We start from the raw sequence: 17293 nt of genomic DNA, 5'->3' as shown, positions 1-17293 counted from the left end.
GTGACCAGGAACAAAAAGTCTCCCCTTCAATAATATGAACTACTCTCAAATAATAGAGGCTAAAAATGTGACCTACAGTATCTTAAAATTGCATAATTTGGTAGGAAATGTTCTTTCTGTTCTCAAGACTTTGGGTTTTTTTTTTAACCTGCTATTCTTTCACCAAGACACTTTAAAAATATTTATGAATACTGACTTTTTTTTAGCTGCTAATATCTCAGATTTCTTTCAAAATACTTTTTGTTTGACTCTGTATTTTTGTTCTGATGCCATAGAGTCAGACAACCAGCCAGCAAAAGGAGACTAAGCAAAGTACTACACCCTATTTTCATAAGTATATTGATAACATCATTGCTTGAGAAGCATTTCACATACAATAATTGATTAAATAATTTTAGCCCTCAGTATATCTTTACTTAAACTGCTGCACGAAGAAAATGGAGTGTCTAATACATTCTTGAAAAGCAAATCCCTACTCCATATTGGTAAGACTATAAACAACCTTTTGGGATTGAGCACAACAAAAATGACCATAAGACCCTTGTGCTCTTTACTCTGGCATTAGCTGAATATTTAAATGCTTGTCATGACTTCTGATTAAAATATATTGGTCCTTACAGGGTAAAAATGTATGCCGTTCAAACAAGATACTTGTCTGAACCACCACCTTTCTTAGCTATCCAGAGAGTCCTGTTTTAATATTTTTTCTGTAACTTGTGCGTTTTGTCTTCTGTAGGAATGTGCTTGGTTGTGCTATACTGTAGGTCTGTAGAGTGGTCGTCTTATACCTGAACTCATACATGGTTCAGTTCTGAGGTGTCACTATTGTTCTCCTTGTAACATTCTTTTGTACATGCTTTCATGCTTTTACTGTGTCCTCTGCAGAGTGCTTGCAGGCTCCAGCTGTCTGTCGCAGCCTAAACCTTTCCCTGGGTCCAAGAACATATCACAAGCAGCATCCAATGTTTAATCTTCTATCTCTGCTCAGTCTAGTATATTTGCAAACATTTCTCCTTTTTATTTTTAGTTAGATTGTTTTCACTCTTCATTATTCACTCCAGTTTGAGGTCCCTAACTTCTTAAAAGATTGGCTTGGGAGAGAACATTGAGAAGTGGAAAATTTACTCAATGGAGCAGCCTGTTTTTTTGATCTTGTCTAAATTAAAACCAAGCTAAGAAAAAACCTTGATCTTTCAAGTGTTAGGTTTAAAGGACATGACTAAAAAATGTTCTCATAGCTCAGACAGCTAGTTGTAGGTCAGATTCAAATTTGTTTGTGTGGTGTTTGTCTAATTAAGAGAGGTGGCAATCCCAGACTGTGTTTACTTGGTGAAAAATTTGAATCATAATGTGACTAGCTGACTCATTTTTAAAGGTTCATCAGACCTGCTTTTATTGTATTTTAAACAATGATTTACTAATGACAGATCACTAGTGGGAGAAGTTAGAAATAGTTATCACTAGAAACAAAGAATGCTACCATAATGCTTTCTGCCAGGCTTTCCTAGTTGCTATGGAGCATTTACGTTTAATCAAGCTGAATAGTAGAGAAGGCAATGGATTTTAAGATTTATTATTTGAGCACAATTAGATAATGCTGATGATGAGAGAGACCGAGTCAGTCAGTAATGCAGTTGAGGTAATAATTATCCAAGTGTGTTTTATCTCAGCATAAAACAGGCAGAAATCACTGCAAGGCACTGTTTGCAGTGGAAAGAGCACACAGGTTTGAAGGCCAAATCTGGAGAAATGTTATTTATAAAAATCTGGGGAACATTATAGAAAATATAAGTGACCACACAAGCATATCTCAAACCTTTCAATATGTTGTCATTTCTCTAACACAGGGATGGGCAAATTTTTTGGCCCGAGGACCACATCTGGGTATGGAAATTGTATGGCGGGCCATGAATGAAATTGGGGGTTGGGGTGTAGGAGAGGGTGAGGGCACCAGCTGGGGGTGCAGTCTCTGGGGTGGGGTTGGGGATGAGGGTTGGGGGTGCAGGAGAGTGCTCCAGGCTGGGACCAAGGGGTTTGGAGGGCTGGAGGGGAATCAGGACTGTGGCATGCGGTTGGGGCACAGGAGGGGGCCAGGGGTGCAGATCTGGGCTGCACTTACCTCAAGCAGCTCCGGAAGCAGCGGCATGTCCCCCCTCCAGCTCCTAAGTGGAGGCGCAGCCAGACAGCTCTGTGCGCTGCCCTGTCTGCAGGCGCCATCCCTGCAGCTCCCATTGGCTGGAAGCCCATTGGCGGGGGTGGCACTTGAGGCAGGGGCAGCATGCAGAGCCCCCTGGCTGCCCCTATGCATAGGAGCTGGAGAAGGACATGCCGCTGCTTCTGGGAGCCACGGCACATGTGAAGCAGGGAAAGCCCACGACCCTGCCCCCTGGCAGCAGGTCAAGGGCCAGATCAAAACATCTGAAGGGCCGAATGTGGCCTCTGGGCTGTAGTTTGCCCACCCCTGCTCTAGCAACAATGTAGAATTGAAAGAGATATGGGATGGAAAATTGTTATTGGTTCTGGAATGTAAATATACACACTAAGCACTCCATCTGATTCTATAATTCCCGTATTCAGCAAGCTAAAACAAACTAGGTGAAATTAATTCTTGGTGTAATTCCACTGACTTCAGTGGAAATACACCAGAGATAAATGTATCTCATTGGACACTACAATTGACTTCTAATTTTCCTCATTAACGTCTGAAAACAGTGTAAGTCCTAGGTCAAATCTGCAGCCATGGCCATTCCAAATAAATAAATGAAAGCAATCAGAGCTGTAAGAACTCAAGGATCATGTGGAGAAGTGAAGAACTGATTGATGTGTTAATGTGGTCCATACATTTTCACTTTACATAAAGTTAATGAGGCACTGGATTAATTTAATATGTATATATATGGTGAAATAAAGCAAAATAATTGCTATGGGAATTCACTGAGAAGCCAGATGTTGCCTGGAGTGGAAAATCTTGCCATAATACCTTCAGCATCTTGGAAGGAGCCCTCTTATTGACATTGCATCACTTCACTAAACAAACAGTTTTACAAGTATTCAGAAAAGTGTCGATTTTCAGCTTTCTATGTGTGTGGCCAAGATTTTTAAAAGTGACCGGTGATTTTGGATCCCTCCATTACTTTTGGGTGTCTAACTTGAGACATCTTAAAGAGGTCTTATTTTCAAAGGGTGGATGCTCAGTGTTTTCCAAAAGAATTCTTTTACTGCATTTGCATCCGACTCTGTGCTTGGTTACACTTGTAAATAGTGCTGGGTCTATCTTGTCTGATTGAATGCTTCCCTCCCACCCAAATTTCTCTGATTTTAACTAGAATTTATTTATTTCAGAATTGGGTCTGAGATCATTGAGATTGGTAAAAAAAAATTTAATTACCAAAGAAGCTCTCTTACTTGCTCAAGGGGAAAAAAATACTACATATAGTTAGGCGTGATGATTGGCACTCAAAAGTTATTCCTTTAGAGGATGTGGTCCTAGCTGACATGTAAACTCATGGGAAATATTTCTCTCTGTTTGTAATTAAACTTTATCCATAGATAAGAACAAAATTTGTAACAAATGTAAGTCGTGGTGCTTACTCTCGCAAGCCAGGGAATTTGCATCAAAATTTTGTTAGTCTGCACTCCAAGCCTTCCAGATTGCTACTATTGGGATCTGTTTTAAAATGGCAGCAAAAGGGATTTGCATGGGTGATTGCCCTTTGCTCTAATGGGAGTTACAGATGTAAAATCACTTGGACATGGATAAATGAAGAGACTCCTAAATGTGCAAATTCATTCAGCTTCCCATAATAAGGCAAAGAAAGCAGAAACAGATTAGAATAGTGATTGTATGGAATAATGCTCAGAAACTGCTCAGAAGCTGTTTGCAGCAAGTAGCAAATAGCAGCTTAGCCCTGGTCTACACTAGGGAGCTGGATCAATCTAAGTTACTCAACTTTAGCTATGTAAATAATGTAGCTCTCCCGTCAACTCTGTCTGCACCTCTTGTGGCGCTGGAGTACAGGAGTTGACGGGAGAGTGCTTGGGGGTCGATTTATCACATCTAGACTAGACGCGATAAATCAATCCCCCCTGGATTGATCGCTGCCCGCTGATCTGACAGGTAGTGTAGACATACCCCTAGAAGCAATTGCTCATTGTTGGTCCACAGCAGAGGTAATTGGAGTGGAAACTGCACATTGGCTCCAAAGAATAATTCCAAATATTTGTGGTCTTAGCACCTGACCCTGCCAACATTTAGCAGTGTGGTAACTTTCTAAAATTTCATAATGCAAATTTCAGGTTATTCCGAGGAGCATTTATTTTATTAACCAAACTGATTATTAAGATCATTTGTTCATAAACCGAAGCTGTTTCCTTTATACTCGGCTTCTCCCTGCTGTCTGATTTGTTCAGCGATGCCACAATCCAGTGCTTCTGATATTGACATTTAACTGCCAGAGAAGTCATTATAGTGTCACAACTGCTGGGCTGTAAGGCATCAGCCAGCAGCGAGAGAGAGGTAGGATATAAAACTTCTGTTTGTGTATACAGTCACTGACAAATCCATCAGAACGAGAGGGAAAGAAATCCAGAAAAAATGTGATGGCTTAAGAAAGACTTTCTCACAACAATTTTTTATATCAGGTTAGTGATTTCTAAAAACTGCCCACTCAGACTGACACCACAGTCCTGTCTCAGGCACAGTATCTACTAAGCAGGGATAAGACCGGGAAGGATGGATTGAGCCAGGTAGGAGTTACAGGAGAACCCAGTTCCCAAGGTTCTCTGTTAATTGTATGTTCCAAGTGAGGGCTTAATTCACTGAAAACCAATGCAAGTCTCATCTGTTGTCCATAAAATCCCAGAGCTGGACTCTGCAATCGGACTTAGTTGGATGAACCAGTGGCTCTTCATGAATAAAACTAAGGAAGCATCACCTGAATCTAAAATCCTGAGACACAAAAACTATCTGGTGTGTGTTTTCTTGACAGTGGTCCAAATTCTTCTCTCATTTACACCTGTGTGACTACATTAAGCTTAGCCTGGTGTCATTGAGGGAAAAATGGTGACTGTGTGTACTAGTAAGTAGGAAGTAACTAGTAAGGTTACTTACTTCCTGTTACGTCCATGGTATATTAACTGCTCATGAGGCCAACTACAGGTTCTTCTTGGAGTGATTGTTCATGTGTATTCCTCAATAGGTGTGCGTGCTTGCCACATGCACCAATGCTGGAAGTTTTTCCCCTAGCAGTACCCATAGGGGGGAGCGCCCCACTGCGTCGTCTGGAGTGGTGCCTGCCTGGCGCGGTATAAGGGGAGCTGCTTGCTCCCCCCACCCTCAGTTCCTTCTTGCTGCCAATAAAGGTGCGTTGGAACTGCTCAGCTCCAGCTTTGCTGCAGCTTGTCCCCAGAACTGTTTGTTTGTTCATTAGTACCTGTAGTCAGTTAGCTATTTCAGTTAGTTTAATTAGTTAGTGAGCGCAGGCCAGGGCATGCCCCATGCCCTAGGATTTAAGTCGTTCGGCTCTTGTAGGTGTTCTGTGCCAAGGAGTGACCCACATGTGGACTGTCTGCGCTGCTTGGGAGAAAGCCATATCAGCGAAAGGTGCAAGATCTGCAAGTTGTTCAGGCCCTGGACTGAAAAAGAAAGGGACATTAGGCTCCGAGCCATCCTGATGGAGTCGGCACTGGCCCCAACTCTGGCACACCGCTTCAAACCAGTACCCGGCACCGTGGCGTCGGTACGTGAAGACCCTCCAGTACCATTGACCAGTTGGCACCGCTCCCCTTCCATGAGGCATGCCAAGAGGACCGGAAAGACTCCTTCTCCGCAACAGCACTGAGGGAAGTCTGGGACAGAGGCTAGGCCCATTCAGGTAGCCCTCGATCCCCACCAGGCCCTAGGCCTCTGACTCATGTTGAGCAGAGTAGCCCAGCCCCTTCGGAGCAGGCCTCTCTGGATGTCCGGATGCCATCTATGCCTGAAGCCCTCCAGGCAGCCAGGAATGTCACATCCATGCCAGTGCCCAAAGCTCCGCTAATGTCAGCTAATGCAAGCCGCTGCTAGGATCGCCACAGTTGCCACCAGCCCAGTACTAGTCTCGGTTGAGGGAATGTTCCCGACACCGCGCACCACCCAGTGACCGTTGAGGGCTCAGTCCATGTGGATCACCTTCGATGCCAGCCAGACTGTCTGAATGGGTGCTGTCCGACCGGGACTCTTAGCACCGCCCGTCTTCGCAGAGCGAATATTGACAGGACCATGGCGGATGTCACCAACGGTCCTCATCTCGAAGGAGGTACTGCAGTCAGTCACGGCACAACCATTGACACCGTTCCCACTTGGACTCCCACTCCAAGTCGCTGCCAAGGCACCATAGCCCAGGCCGTCGATCGCTGGCATCTCGCCGTCGCGGGTCCACACATCGAGGCCGTTCGCCAAGCATCTACTACCATCGGTGCCGTTTGTCCACCTTGAGATCGCGGTCCCATGGCTGACTTAGATCCTGGCACTGCTGTTACTCCTGGTTCAGAGGCAGCAGCATATATGTGGTCTGCCAGGCCAGACTCAGGATTAGGGCTCTCCAGCTCTGGCTAGCCTCGAAGTTCTCCCAGGCCATGGACAGAATGGACAAAGTCCTTACCCTGCCAAACTCTGTGATCACCTCCCTGTGCTGGTGGTCCACCCCAAGCAGCATACTCGAAGGGGTTGGAATTGATGTCTGATGCATCGAACCTGGGCTGAGGGGTCCATGTGGGGAATTTTCAGACCCAAGTCTTGAGGTCTGTGCAAGACCTGACCCTTTATATAAATGTCAAGGAACTCAGGGTGGTGCGACTGGCATGTATGGCCTTCCGTTCACACCTGAAGGGCAAAGTAGTCAGGGTCCTCACTGACAACATGGCCTTAATGTTCTATATCAACAGGCAAGGCAGAGCCTGATCCTCTGCCCTCTGCCACGAAGTCCTCAGTCTGTGGGATTTCTGTATAGCCCACAACATCCACCTAAAAGCTTTTCACCTGCTGGGTGCCCAGAACGTGAGGGTGGATCACTTGAGCAAAGACTTTTCCTCTCAGCACGAATGGCTTCTACACCCAGAAGTGGCCCACAGGTGGGGAACTCCTCAGGTGAACCTATTTGCGATCCAGTAGAACCGACGATGCCCCCAGTTCTGCTCTGGGGGAGCTTAGGGAAGGGTGCTATCTCCAATGTCTCCTGTCCTGGTCAGACCAGCTTCTCTATGCCTTTCCACCATTCCTTCTTATCAGCAGGGTCCTGGAGAAAATGAAGATAGAGAAAGCCGGAGTCTTCCTCATTTCCCTGGAGTGGCCCAGGCAGCACTGGTACGGGACCCTCTCGGGCCTGGCGGTGGCTCCACCGTGGCCGTTGCCACCCCATCCTGCTCTCTCAGGACCAGGGCCGCCTCCTCCACCCCAGCCTGGCAGCTCTTCACGTCATGGCATAGCTGCTCAGTGGCTAGGTGGTGAGGAAAGAACATGCTCAGAACAGGTTCAGCGCATCCTCCTCAAAAATAGACAGCCTTCCTCTCGCTGCTCCTACATGGTGAAGTGGTCTCAGTTTTCTAGGTGGGCGGTAGACCAAGGTGTGTCCCCAACATCTGCCATGATCCAGCTTATCCTTGATTAACTCCTCCACCTGAGGGCCCAGGACCTGGTGCCCTCATCAGTCAGAGTGCACCTGGCCTTATCAGTCTTCCATCTCCTGAAGCAAGGACACACTGTTTGTTGCCTCACCTGAGCGCGCGAGAGGCCAGACGATTTCCAGTCAACGGCTTTCCAGTTGGATCATTTTGTGCATCTGCTCCTGTTATGAGCTGGCAGGTGTCCCCCCGCCACCCATTGTGAGGGCGCACTCAACTCGGGCCCAGGCCTCGTTGGCTGCCTTCATGGCCCACATCCCTATATAGGACATTTGTAGGGCTGTCATGTGGTCTTTGGTTCACACGTTCACCTCGCACTATGCAATAGTCTCCCAAACCAGGGATGACACCGGGTTCAGCAGGGTGGTGCTCCGTCCCGAGAACTTGTGAACTCCTACCCACCTCCAGAAGGTATAGCTTGGAATCACCTATTGTGGAATACACATGAGCAATCACTTGAAGAAGAAAAGACAGTTACCTTTCCATAACTGGTGTTCTTTGAGATGTGTTGCTCATGTCTATTCCACATCCCACCCTCCTTCCCCTCTGCTGGAGTTGTCTGGCAAGAAGGAATTGAGGGTTGGGGGGAGCGTTCAGATCCCCTTATACTGCTCCAGTGGTCGCTGGGGGCACTCCCCCACTACGGGTACTGCTAGGAGGGAAACTACCAGCACTGGTGAATGTGGCGAGCACACACACCTATTGTGGAATAGACATGAGCAACACAACTCGAAGAACACCAGTACGAAAAGGTAACTGTCTTTTCCATACAAACTGGTGTCAGCTCTTTTCCTCCAAGAAAATAATGAAAGAGATCTCATCTAAATGGAAATGAACAACATTGTGGGAAAGGAGAAAAATAAAACCACAAATACTTTTCATGTTTCTTTTTCTGGGTTCAGTTTGTAACGTTGTTACCACTTTGTTTTTATTGCCTAACCTTAGGTAAGAAATGCATGTCTACTGGTTGACTTGGGCTAAAAGACAGATTTGTTGTGCATTTGCTGATTTCTATTTCTAGGTTTCTGATGCAGGGAAAGAGAGAAGGAAGACACCAAGCTTTAAAACTGTCAGTTCTCCAGTTTAAGAAATTGGTTAAAATCACTTCAGAGTTTATTTTTATGATTATGAAACTGCCTGCCTTAATCAATAAGGACCTCTAACTGACTCTGAACAGGTTGGGGTGCTGATAATTGCCTGTGTCCATTCTAAATGTCTGGTCACTGGATGATAGCACTATCCTGTATATAAAATCCTAGGAGTAGTTGCACTGCAAACAATTATCTTTTTTAACTTCAATTTTTCCTATGAATGTTTTATTATTTTGCCTTCTTCCTGATTTATTTTTAAGTAACAATCACTCCAATAAAGTTATACTCCTAAACAGTATCATGCACTGGAGAAAAAGCACAGGATAAATCAGAAAGCTGTAAACTCTTGGGCTCAATTAGCATTACACAATTTGCTGAGAAACTCCCAAATCAAAATGCAGTAGTTTCTCTTGAAATGTCATTGACTAACTAGCTTTTTCTTTCTTTTTACATTTTGTCACATTAATGCTAGACATTCATACAGGATACAGTGATAGGCTGCTGGTTATCCTTATATTGCTATTTTGTTATTTCGCTTTTTAATTTATCCACATTTGCTTGTCCGATAGTGTTTTGGAATCAACTCTACTGTCAGTATTGTCACTCTCAACAAACCAAACCAAAGCACCGGGGCCTCTCATACTGGTGGAAACCAGCAATAAGTCCATTGACGTCCATTGACGAGGTGTATGTGAGAGGAGAATCAGGCCCACTTTGTGTACATAATGTTAACTTGTGTCAGAGATCAAAATGTTAAAAGATGACACACTGTCTTTAACTTAGGTTGCTGAGTTTTGGCAGTGTACCAGCATACATGGTAATGAGAACACACTGATCTAAGACCCCCCCTGCTATCTCAGTGTACGAGTTGAGGGACAATATTGGTTGTTTTTAGATTTTGTTTGTTTTTGTTGGTTTCCAATTTTGGTATCTAAATACAACAGTGTTAGTGTGTTAAATTCCTTGGGTCTAATCCTGCCATCCTTACTTAGACAAAACTCTCATTGACTTGTGTGCAGCAGGATTTTTAAAGTTTAGTGCTTAAAAAAAAGACTAATAAAAACTAAATGATAAAAGAAAAATATTCTCCTAGAAGACTATGATGGCAGCAGTGTTAGCTCTTCTGCATTACTTCCTATAGTGTATATGTGCACTTAAGGGGTTTTAAAATAAGGGATTATTTAAATAATAGCTGTTTAAGAACTTTTGAAAAACAGAACTTTAAAATTATAGATTATCATGTAAAATTCCTGAATTTAGGATTTTCAGGAAGAATGAAGGTGAGGTTTCACATAATGGCTCTTTAGCTGATTATGTGTATATACTTTTTAAAAGGTAGATCATCAAGAAACTGTAACTGCTCCTTTGTGTAGATCCCTGAAATCAAACTAACATTTTGTGAATCCCAGCAAAGATGCTTTTCAATTTGAAACATGATAATTGAATTTTTCTGTCATGAATACCTGTATAACAATTATTCTGACAGATTGGAAGACATCTTACAGTTACCACTTTCCATGGTACTTTCCATAATCTTTAGTTGCACAATTAACTTTTTGATTAATATATTTTGGTTCAAAATGAACTGTATCCATTTGTTCCCTGAAAATGATAGGTAACCACTCTCAAAACTACAAATCACATACTAACTATATAATATTTTAATATAATATATATAGCAACAACTAATTAGTAATTAAAGATCTAGACACCATTGTGATCACATTAATTGCATAACCAATTCAATCTTTAAATAGAAACTGATTAGTGTGTTTTATTTGATCCTTTTTCCATTTCCCTTCTATCCACATCCCTTTTCATTTAGACTTAGAAAGCAATCTTAATCCTTGTTCCTCCAAATAGATATGCACAGTTACTTGTGTGCAGCCCCACTCAATTCTACATAGGCAAAAGTGTCTGCCAGCAGGTGTAGCTGTTTGAAGGTTGGGAACTTAATCATTAGATGAGAGCAAGCGAGTTTGCCTTGAGCACATATAAACTCTCTTACCACTTAACTACCTCGTTCTGTTTCTCAATAGCGTCGTGGACCATGATACCCTCCTCACGCTATTTAAAAACAATTGAACATGGAAAAGAATAATTATTTAAATTAGCATATTCAGAATTGCAGCTTGCCACAATCAATTATCTGAGCCCAAGCCAGGGGATCCAAAGAGGGCTACACTAAGAAGTTGGATATGTTAGTGCCCTGAAATCTTAATTTGCACTTAAAATGGAACAGCAAGGTGGCAAGGTTCTAAGGCATCATATTGTTATCAGCAGGCAAGGGGTACACTCCCAGGTCAAATCTCCCATAGATGTACAAGGTGCAGTAATGCAGCAGGTCTGGAGATTGAAGAGCTAACTGGGACTTCACATGAACTGTATAAAATTAGTTTCCTGATAGTCACAGGTGAAGAGGACTCTGAAGGGGTAGAGCTCCATACTAGTGGTCATAGGGCTGAATTGTAGCTGGAGTTGGATTCTTTCTCTTTACATAGAAACCGTCTTGTGTCTTATGTTATAAACTGTCCATTCAGGAGTATGCTAAAGATGTGTTTAAATGGGTGCCTATCACTGGCCTCCTAAGTCCATATTTTGGCACCTAGATAAGAAGCCTGACATTTCAAAAAACTAAACGTCCAGCAGCTCCCATTTAAAAACAAGGCAACTTATTTAGGTGCTAAAATATGGAGCTAGGAAACCAACTTTGGGCACCCATTTTAAAAAAACTTTTCCCTAAACCTTCAGAGAAAAAAGAAGTTGCTGATAGTAATAACTTCGCTGCTGCTGTTGTGGGATGATCTAGTCCATTCCACTGGCTTAACAGATTTTTTCAACCCTAGGCCTAGTTTCTCTTAGAAGAGCCTTATCCTCAACTTCTTGCACAAAATTACTCAGCTACGCTGGGAGTGAGATTTCTCCATGTTGCCCAATTCAGTCAATGGATTTTTCCTGGATACTTAAAACAAACTTCCAAAGACATATGTGTGGGAGGACGGAAATTCTTAATCAATGTTCCTAACTAATGAAATCTGATCTTAGTGAAGTAGGTCAGTTTCTTTAATGACTTCACTTCAGTTAAAACACACTGTGTTCCTGAAGAAATATTTGCAGAGGAAGGGATTACAGAATTATTTTTGAACCTATCATTAATTGTAGATAGATCATATTTTCCCCTTATTTTAAAGCCTGTAATGTTAACTTGACTTTTTCACAGGCTATCTCACAAGGTTTAAAGCATAGTTGACTAAATATCTAGTTCAATAACATTTTAGAGATATAGGGTGAAATCTTGTCCCCACTTGAAGACAGTTGCAGAGCTCCTATTGATTATGACAGACTCAGGATTTCACCCGTAATATATAGCTTGCCTGTGACATGAATCTGATGGACAAGTCTGTTATTCATTTTTTAACATTTTATAAAAATACATCCGTCATTTCACAAGATCAAAGCTTCCATAGACTTTTAAGTGTTATCTCTGTAGGCTGATCCCTGTATTTTTATCCTTTAAAATTCCACCAACAGAAAAATGCTCTCTGGGTTCAAAATAACCAGGGAAAAGCGCAGGGTTGAAAATAATCAGGGAAAAGTTGGAGGTATTAGCTTGATGCTGTGGTTTCATTTACATTGCCACTTGTCTTTATTATGGACAGCTGTTTGTCTCACCACAATTAAAGTGGAGCTGAGCTCCCAAGTTAAGAAGTGATGTTTCAATTCCAGGTTCACATTACTAAGATTTTGTGCAACTTACTTAGGAGTATCCAGTTTTGTGGACACTGAAACAAAGCAAATGTACCTTTTTTCTTTGTGTTAGTATTTAGTGAATGTCAAAGCAAATTGTCTCTTTAATTGCAGAACTAAAATCCTACAACTAAAGAATTAACACTCGTGTATGAGCTAGTGCTTTATGTGGCATTTTAGTCGATGAATCAAATTGTCCTCACCTTATTAAGGCTGTAGTGTGATTTCTAGCCCAAGTAAGATGAGCAAGATTTGGCTCAATAACAGTTAAACATTGTTTTTGTAACCCAGATGAAAAGTAGTGCATGTCATATACTTTAATGTGCCTCAGCATACTGCTTATTGAATATAGTATGTACTTTCTTTTCATAAGGAAACTCATTGTAGGATAAGATGCCCTAATTATCCTGATATATTTGGTTCTCAATTTCAAATGACATTTTCTTTTGCATAAAAACACAAACTTTTGTCTTATTTTAGCTTCAACCGGCATTCTTCCACATCCATCAGCTACCAGTCAAAAAAGAGGTATAAAATATTATCTTTTGCAGCTACTACACATTAAAAGTATTTAACCCACCACTTTAATGCTACTAGTAGACTTCTAGTGAGCTATTAACCTAAAAGTGATCTTAATAAAAATGTCTCCTCTCTTCTTTTCCTGATGACTAATAGTTTTCAAACGTGGTATTTAATTCATTGCCTCTTACATGTTATTGTCTGTTACAGATCCATTTGGTTAAGATTGGGCACTTTCAATGCTTTTCAGAGATGTTATTTTACTGTTCCATTAAACCATCTTCAGTCCTCAGAATTTCTTTTGTCACCTGCTTAACCACTGTTTACTTTCTGCGGCAGAAATTACAGCTGGTAAATCTTTCCAAAGCTGATTTAGCTTCACTAAAACCCTTAATGATGTAGCTCAATGCTTTATTTCTCTTACAGGAGTCTTCTCCTCTCCATTGCTAAATTGCATCCTCACTTTGGTTGTCTTCGTAAACAGTTCCATAGTTAAGTTATTGAACTCAGTGGTGCTGGTTTTTGTTTGTTAGGAGACAATTTTTTTATGTACTCCAATTGATTTTCTCTGTAGCAGATACCAGTTTCCTAGATGTACAAGGAAATCTGAGGCAGTGTTTTGAAGTGCTATAGACATTGAGAAATACACGAGAAACAAACAAGCAGTTATTTTTCTGCATGATGGTCTAAACATGAGTAGCCTGACTCAGATTTCCTAATGCATTTTGCAAATTTAGTGTCCTAAACAGGGTCTTTACAAATGAACCCAGGTGTTTGAGACTAGAACATACTCAGCAATGGCAGGCACGCTAGCATTTCAGATATGTTTTTATAATAATTTCCTATACTATATAACAAGTGTTGATCAGATTTTTAAATGTAGGTATGTTGCACTGATTTCTTGTGTAACTGTTTTCCCTTTGAATATTAAGGTTTAAAGTAATAAAAGACTTCAGATAGTGTATATTTTAGCCAATCACCTTTTGAAATCATCACACAAGGCCAAATCTATCACTGAATTGTTTCCAGTAACCTCGGGATGCCACTGAAGCAGAGTCCCGTAAACTCTTACATTTCAAAACATTGGTGTCAGTATTGGATTAAATGGACACTGTTTATAAGGTATTTAGGTTGGTTTTTTAAGTCAGTCTGTCTGGAATACAAAAAAGAGCAATGATTCTGTGTGAGTTCTCACTATTCTCCAACTGAAGTCCAGTGCAGCTGGCAGCTATTGGCATAAGACACTAAAGAGAGGACAGCAATAGGAAATAACTGTAAATATGAACAGTGTCATATGTTGTTAAGAGTATCTTTCATAGTTACAAAATTGTGGCACAATAAAGCAGAGTCCACAGTAAACACAAACTCATGAGAATAGTTTGTCAAAATCAATGCCTCATATTCTCCATGGCACAATGGAACCAAATTCAGGCCACATTTACACTTTTTCGTGTAGACAAGGCCTCGATGGTCAGAACCCCTAAATCCTGCAGCAGATGTGGATAAGAGTCTGAACTAGGCCTTGGGGGATCCTCCCTGTGTGAGGCTCAATTAAATAGTGAGATTGAAGGAAAAAATAGGCGTTTGTAAAGCAAGCATGGCGTTGAGGAAAGCAAGGGAACTGTTTAGCCCCAGCAAGGGTTTAATTACTCTTCCTGTATGGATTGTTGTGCTTGTTGCAGAGTGTAAACTTCAACATCTGCTGACTTCTGCCTCTTCTCCTCTTGTGCTTCTTCTTTTCCTTTGTTTGTTTTCCCTTTTACTCCTTCCCAAGGCATGTTTTCTGTCTCATCTGATCCCTGACTCTCTGGTAGTGGTAGAATTGGGGCTTGAATAAACTGGAGAGTCTGAAGCCTATTCCCTCTTCCGCAGTACATAGAGGAACAAGGGCTCTTTAGATGCTTGGAGGCTGCTTGCCCAGCAGAGGGGAAGGAGACCTAGAGCTAAGTGATTGGAGTACCATGTACATGGCCAAGTAATCTGATAGAGCATCTGGAAGAATGATGTGAGGAATGGGATGGGCAGCAGCCCTTGTTTGTAAACACTGTTCAGCAAACATGGTCTGGAGTAGAGCAGGGAAATCAGCTCCAGATGACCAGATTGCTTGAGTAGATATAGCTGAACATTTGCAAGTGGACAGCTGTAGATCCTTCTGGTACCACAGTAGCTCTTGGGACTCCTTCTAAGGTATCGTGAACATCCCTGAACTCTTGCACCTGAACCAGAGAAGTCACCCTGTGTTAGAGTGAGCTCTAGGGGCTGTAGAATCAAAGAACCATGGAAGTTGTCTGAGAGCTCTTATTCTGTCAAACAATTGAAGACAAGCCACTGAACCAAGCCACAAGCTCTACCCTTCCCCTGGAGACACTCCTCTGCAACTGCAGTGGGAGCAGGGAAGGAGGAAACATGTATCTGGTTTCATCTGTTCCTCTCACTGATTCCCATGGCTCAGACATCTCTCCCCCAGCATCCTGTTTCCCTTTAAAAGCACCTAATAAAATAAATCCCCAAAACCTACACTTGTGCAACATTAAGACCACAAAAAAGTATAGGTGTGTATGTACTCAGGTGCATGCACACTAATCCCCATGTTAACTGATTTAAATATAAACATTAGAGGTTGGGTGTGTGTACACAAATAAGGTATTGTGTGAATGTATCTGAATTTGTGCACCCCCACAGCTGCATCCTCACTTTTGACAATCTGGTCTTATAGCGTAAGTAGAGTAGGGCAAAATATTTGCCATGTAAAATGTTCTTTCAGTGAAATGTATCTACTTCCGAGGTCATCAAATATTTTATATGTTTCTTAAAAACAGCATGGTCAAGGAGACGGATTGAGCATAGGCCCGGGAACCAGAAATTCTCATTCCTACTTATTTTACTGGCTGTCCTCATAAAAATTGATCTTATATCCCAGTATACTGATAGGATGTTGCAATATTTAGTTAATGTATTTCCTCACAAGACCTCTCTGAGGTAAGTGGATGCTGCTTCAAGTCCCGTGCTCAGTCCTCCAGACTAAATTGCATTCAACTCATTGAATTAAAGTAAAAAGTTTGCAAGTGTGAAGACCAGTAAATCCAAGCTGCAAATAATTCTGTGGTTTACTGTTATTATACCGAGGTCTTGTGTACACTACTGGTGTAAGTCGACCTAAGTTACGCTACTCCAGTTATGTAGCTGGAGTCAACATAGCTTAGGTTGACTTACTGCGGTGTCTACACCTTGCTGTGTCGATGGGAGACACTCTCCTGTCAACTTACCTTACTCCTCTCATTCCAGTGGAGTACCGGAGTTGACTGGAAAGCCCTCTGTGGACAATTTAGCAGGTCTTCAGTAAACCCGCTAAATCGACCCCACTTGGTCGATCGCTGCAGTGTCGATCCCCAGTAAGTGTAGACTTGCCTTCAGGTTTATCACCTGAACCATAAGAAAGTGCTGGAGACACAGGTGCTGGAACAATTTTTATAGAGGTGCTTAGAGCCATTGAACCAAAGTATAAACCCTGTATGTGATGAAAACCACTTCAAGCCAGGAGGTGTGGTAGGACCTCTCGTTCCAGCACCTATGTATGGAAATAAACTCCTCAGGAGTGATTTTTCTCATTGAAATCCCTCACTGCTGCTATTTGGAATCTTCCAAAGAGTTTTGCACTTACCTGATCTCTCCCCTATGCTCCTGGATTGAGAATCAGAGATTTTTGGGACATTTCAAACTTAAACATTAGAAAAATAAATAAATAGATTATAACCTCAGCCTAGACCTGGAAAGGGACTCGTTTCAGAGATGAGATATATTTTTCTCTCTGCTTTCTAAAGGCCAAGTGCTTGGTCCCACTGAAAAGAGGTGGGTTACCAGTTCTCACAGCACTAGTATAAATCACTGAATTTTGTTTGATTTTGCTCCCATTTAAATCAGCAGCAGAACTGATTTCAATGAGACCAGGATAAGCCTCTTTGTAGGCCCTAAATAAATGGACCAAGAATCTCATTTTCAGGTGCCTAGCCCTGATGTCTGAAATGATCAACCCCTGCTAAATGGGATCTTCCTGCAGTTGGTCACACTCAAAACTAGAGATTGATTAGGTCTCCTATTTGGCTAGTTTTCCCAACCAAAGGGGTTGGTTCTGTAAAGTTGCCAGTATTAAAGATACTGACAGCAGGCTCTTTTTTCACTCATTAAATTTGTTTTTAAAGCAGTCATTAAAATGCCAGTGATGGGGGCTGCATTGGCTGCCTTCATCGCCTATAATGGCTACAAAGGCTAATGAATCT

General features: G+C 42.0%; 1 protein-coding gene across 10 annotated transcripts in view; it reads left to right on the top strand.

Moving 5' to 3' along the window:
- Nucleotides 1-17293, top strand: part of LDB3 (LIM domain binding 3) — a 232294-nt gene that overhangs the window by 187006 nt on the left and 27995 nt on the right. For all 10 annotated transcript variants that reach the window (XM_032776737.2, XM_032776735.2, XM_032776740.2 and 7 more), the window contains one exon: nt 12978-13025. In XM_032776737.2, the coding sequence (XP_032632628.1) occupies nt 12978-13025 (48 nt within the window). The remainder of the gene's footprint in view (nt 1-12977; nt 13026-17293) is intronic.

Source organism: Chelonoidis abingdonii, chromosome 15 (genome assembly GCF_003597395.2).
Source record: "Chelonoidis abingdonii isolate Lonesome George chromosome 15, CheloAbing_2.0, whole genome shotgun sequence".
Classification (NCBI taxonomy): Eukaryota; Metazoa; Chordata; order Testudines; family Testudinidae; genus Chelonoidis; species Chelonoidis abingdonii.
The sequence above is the reverse complement of the archived record's forward strand: the minus strand, read 5'-3'. Positions and strand labels throughout refer to the sequence as shown.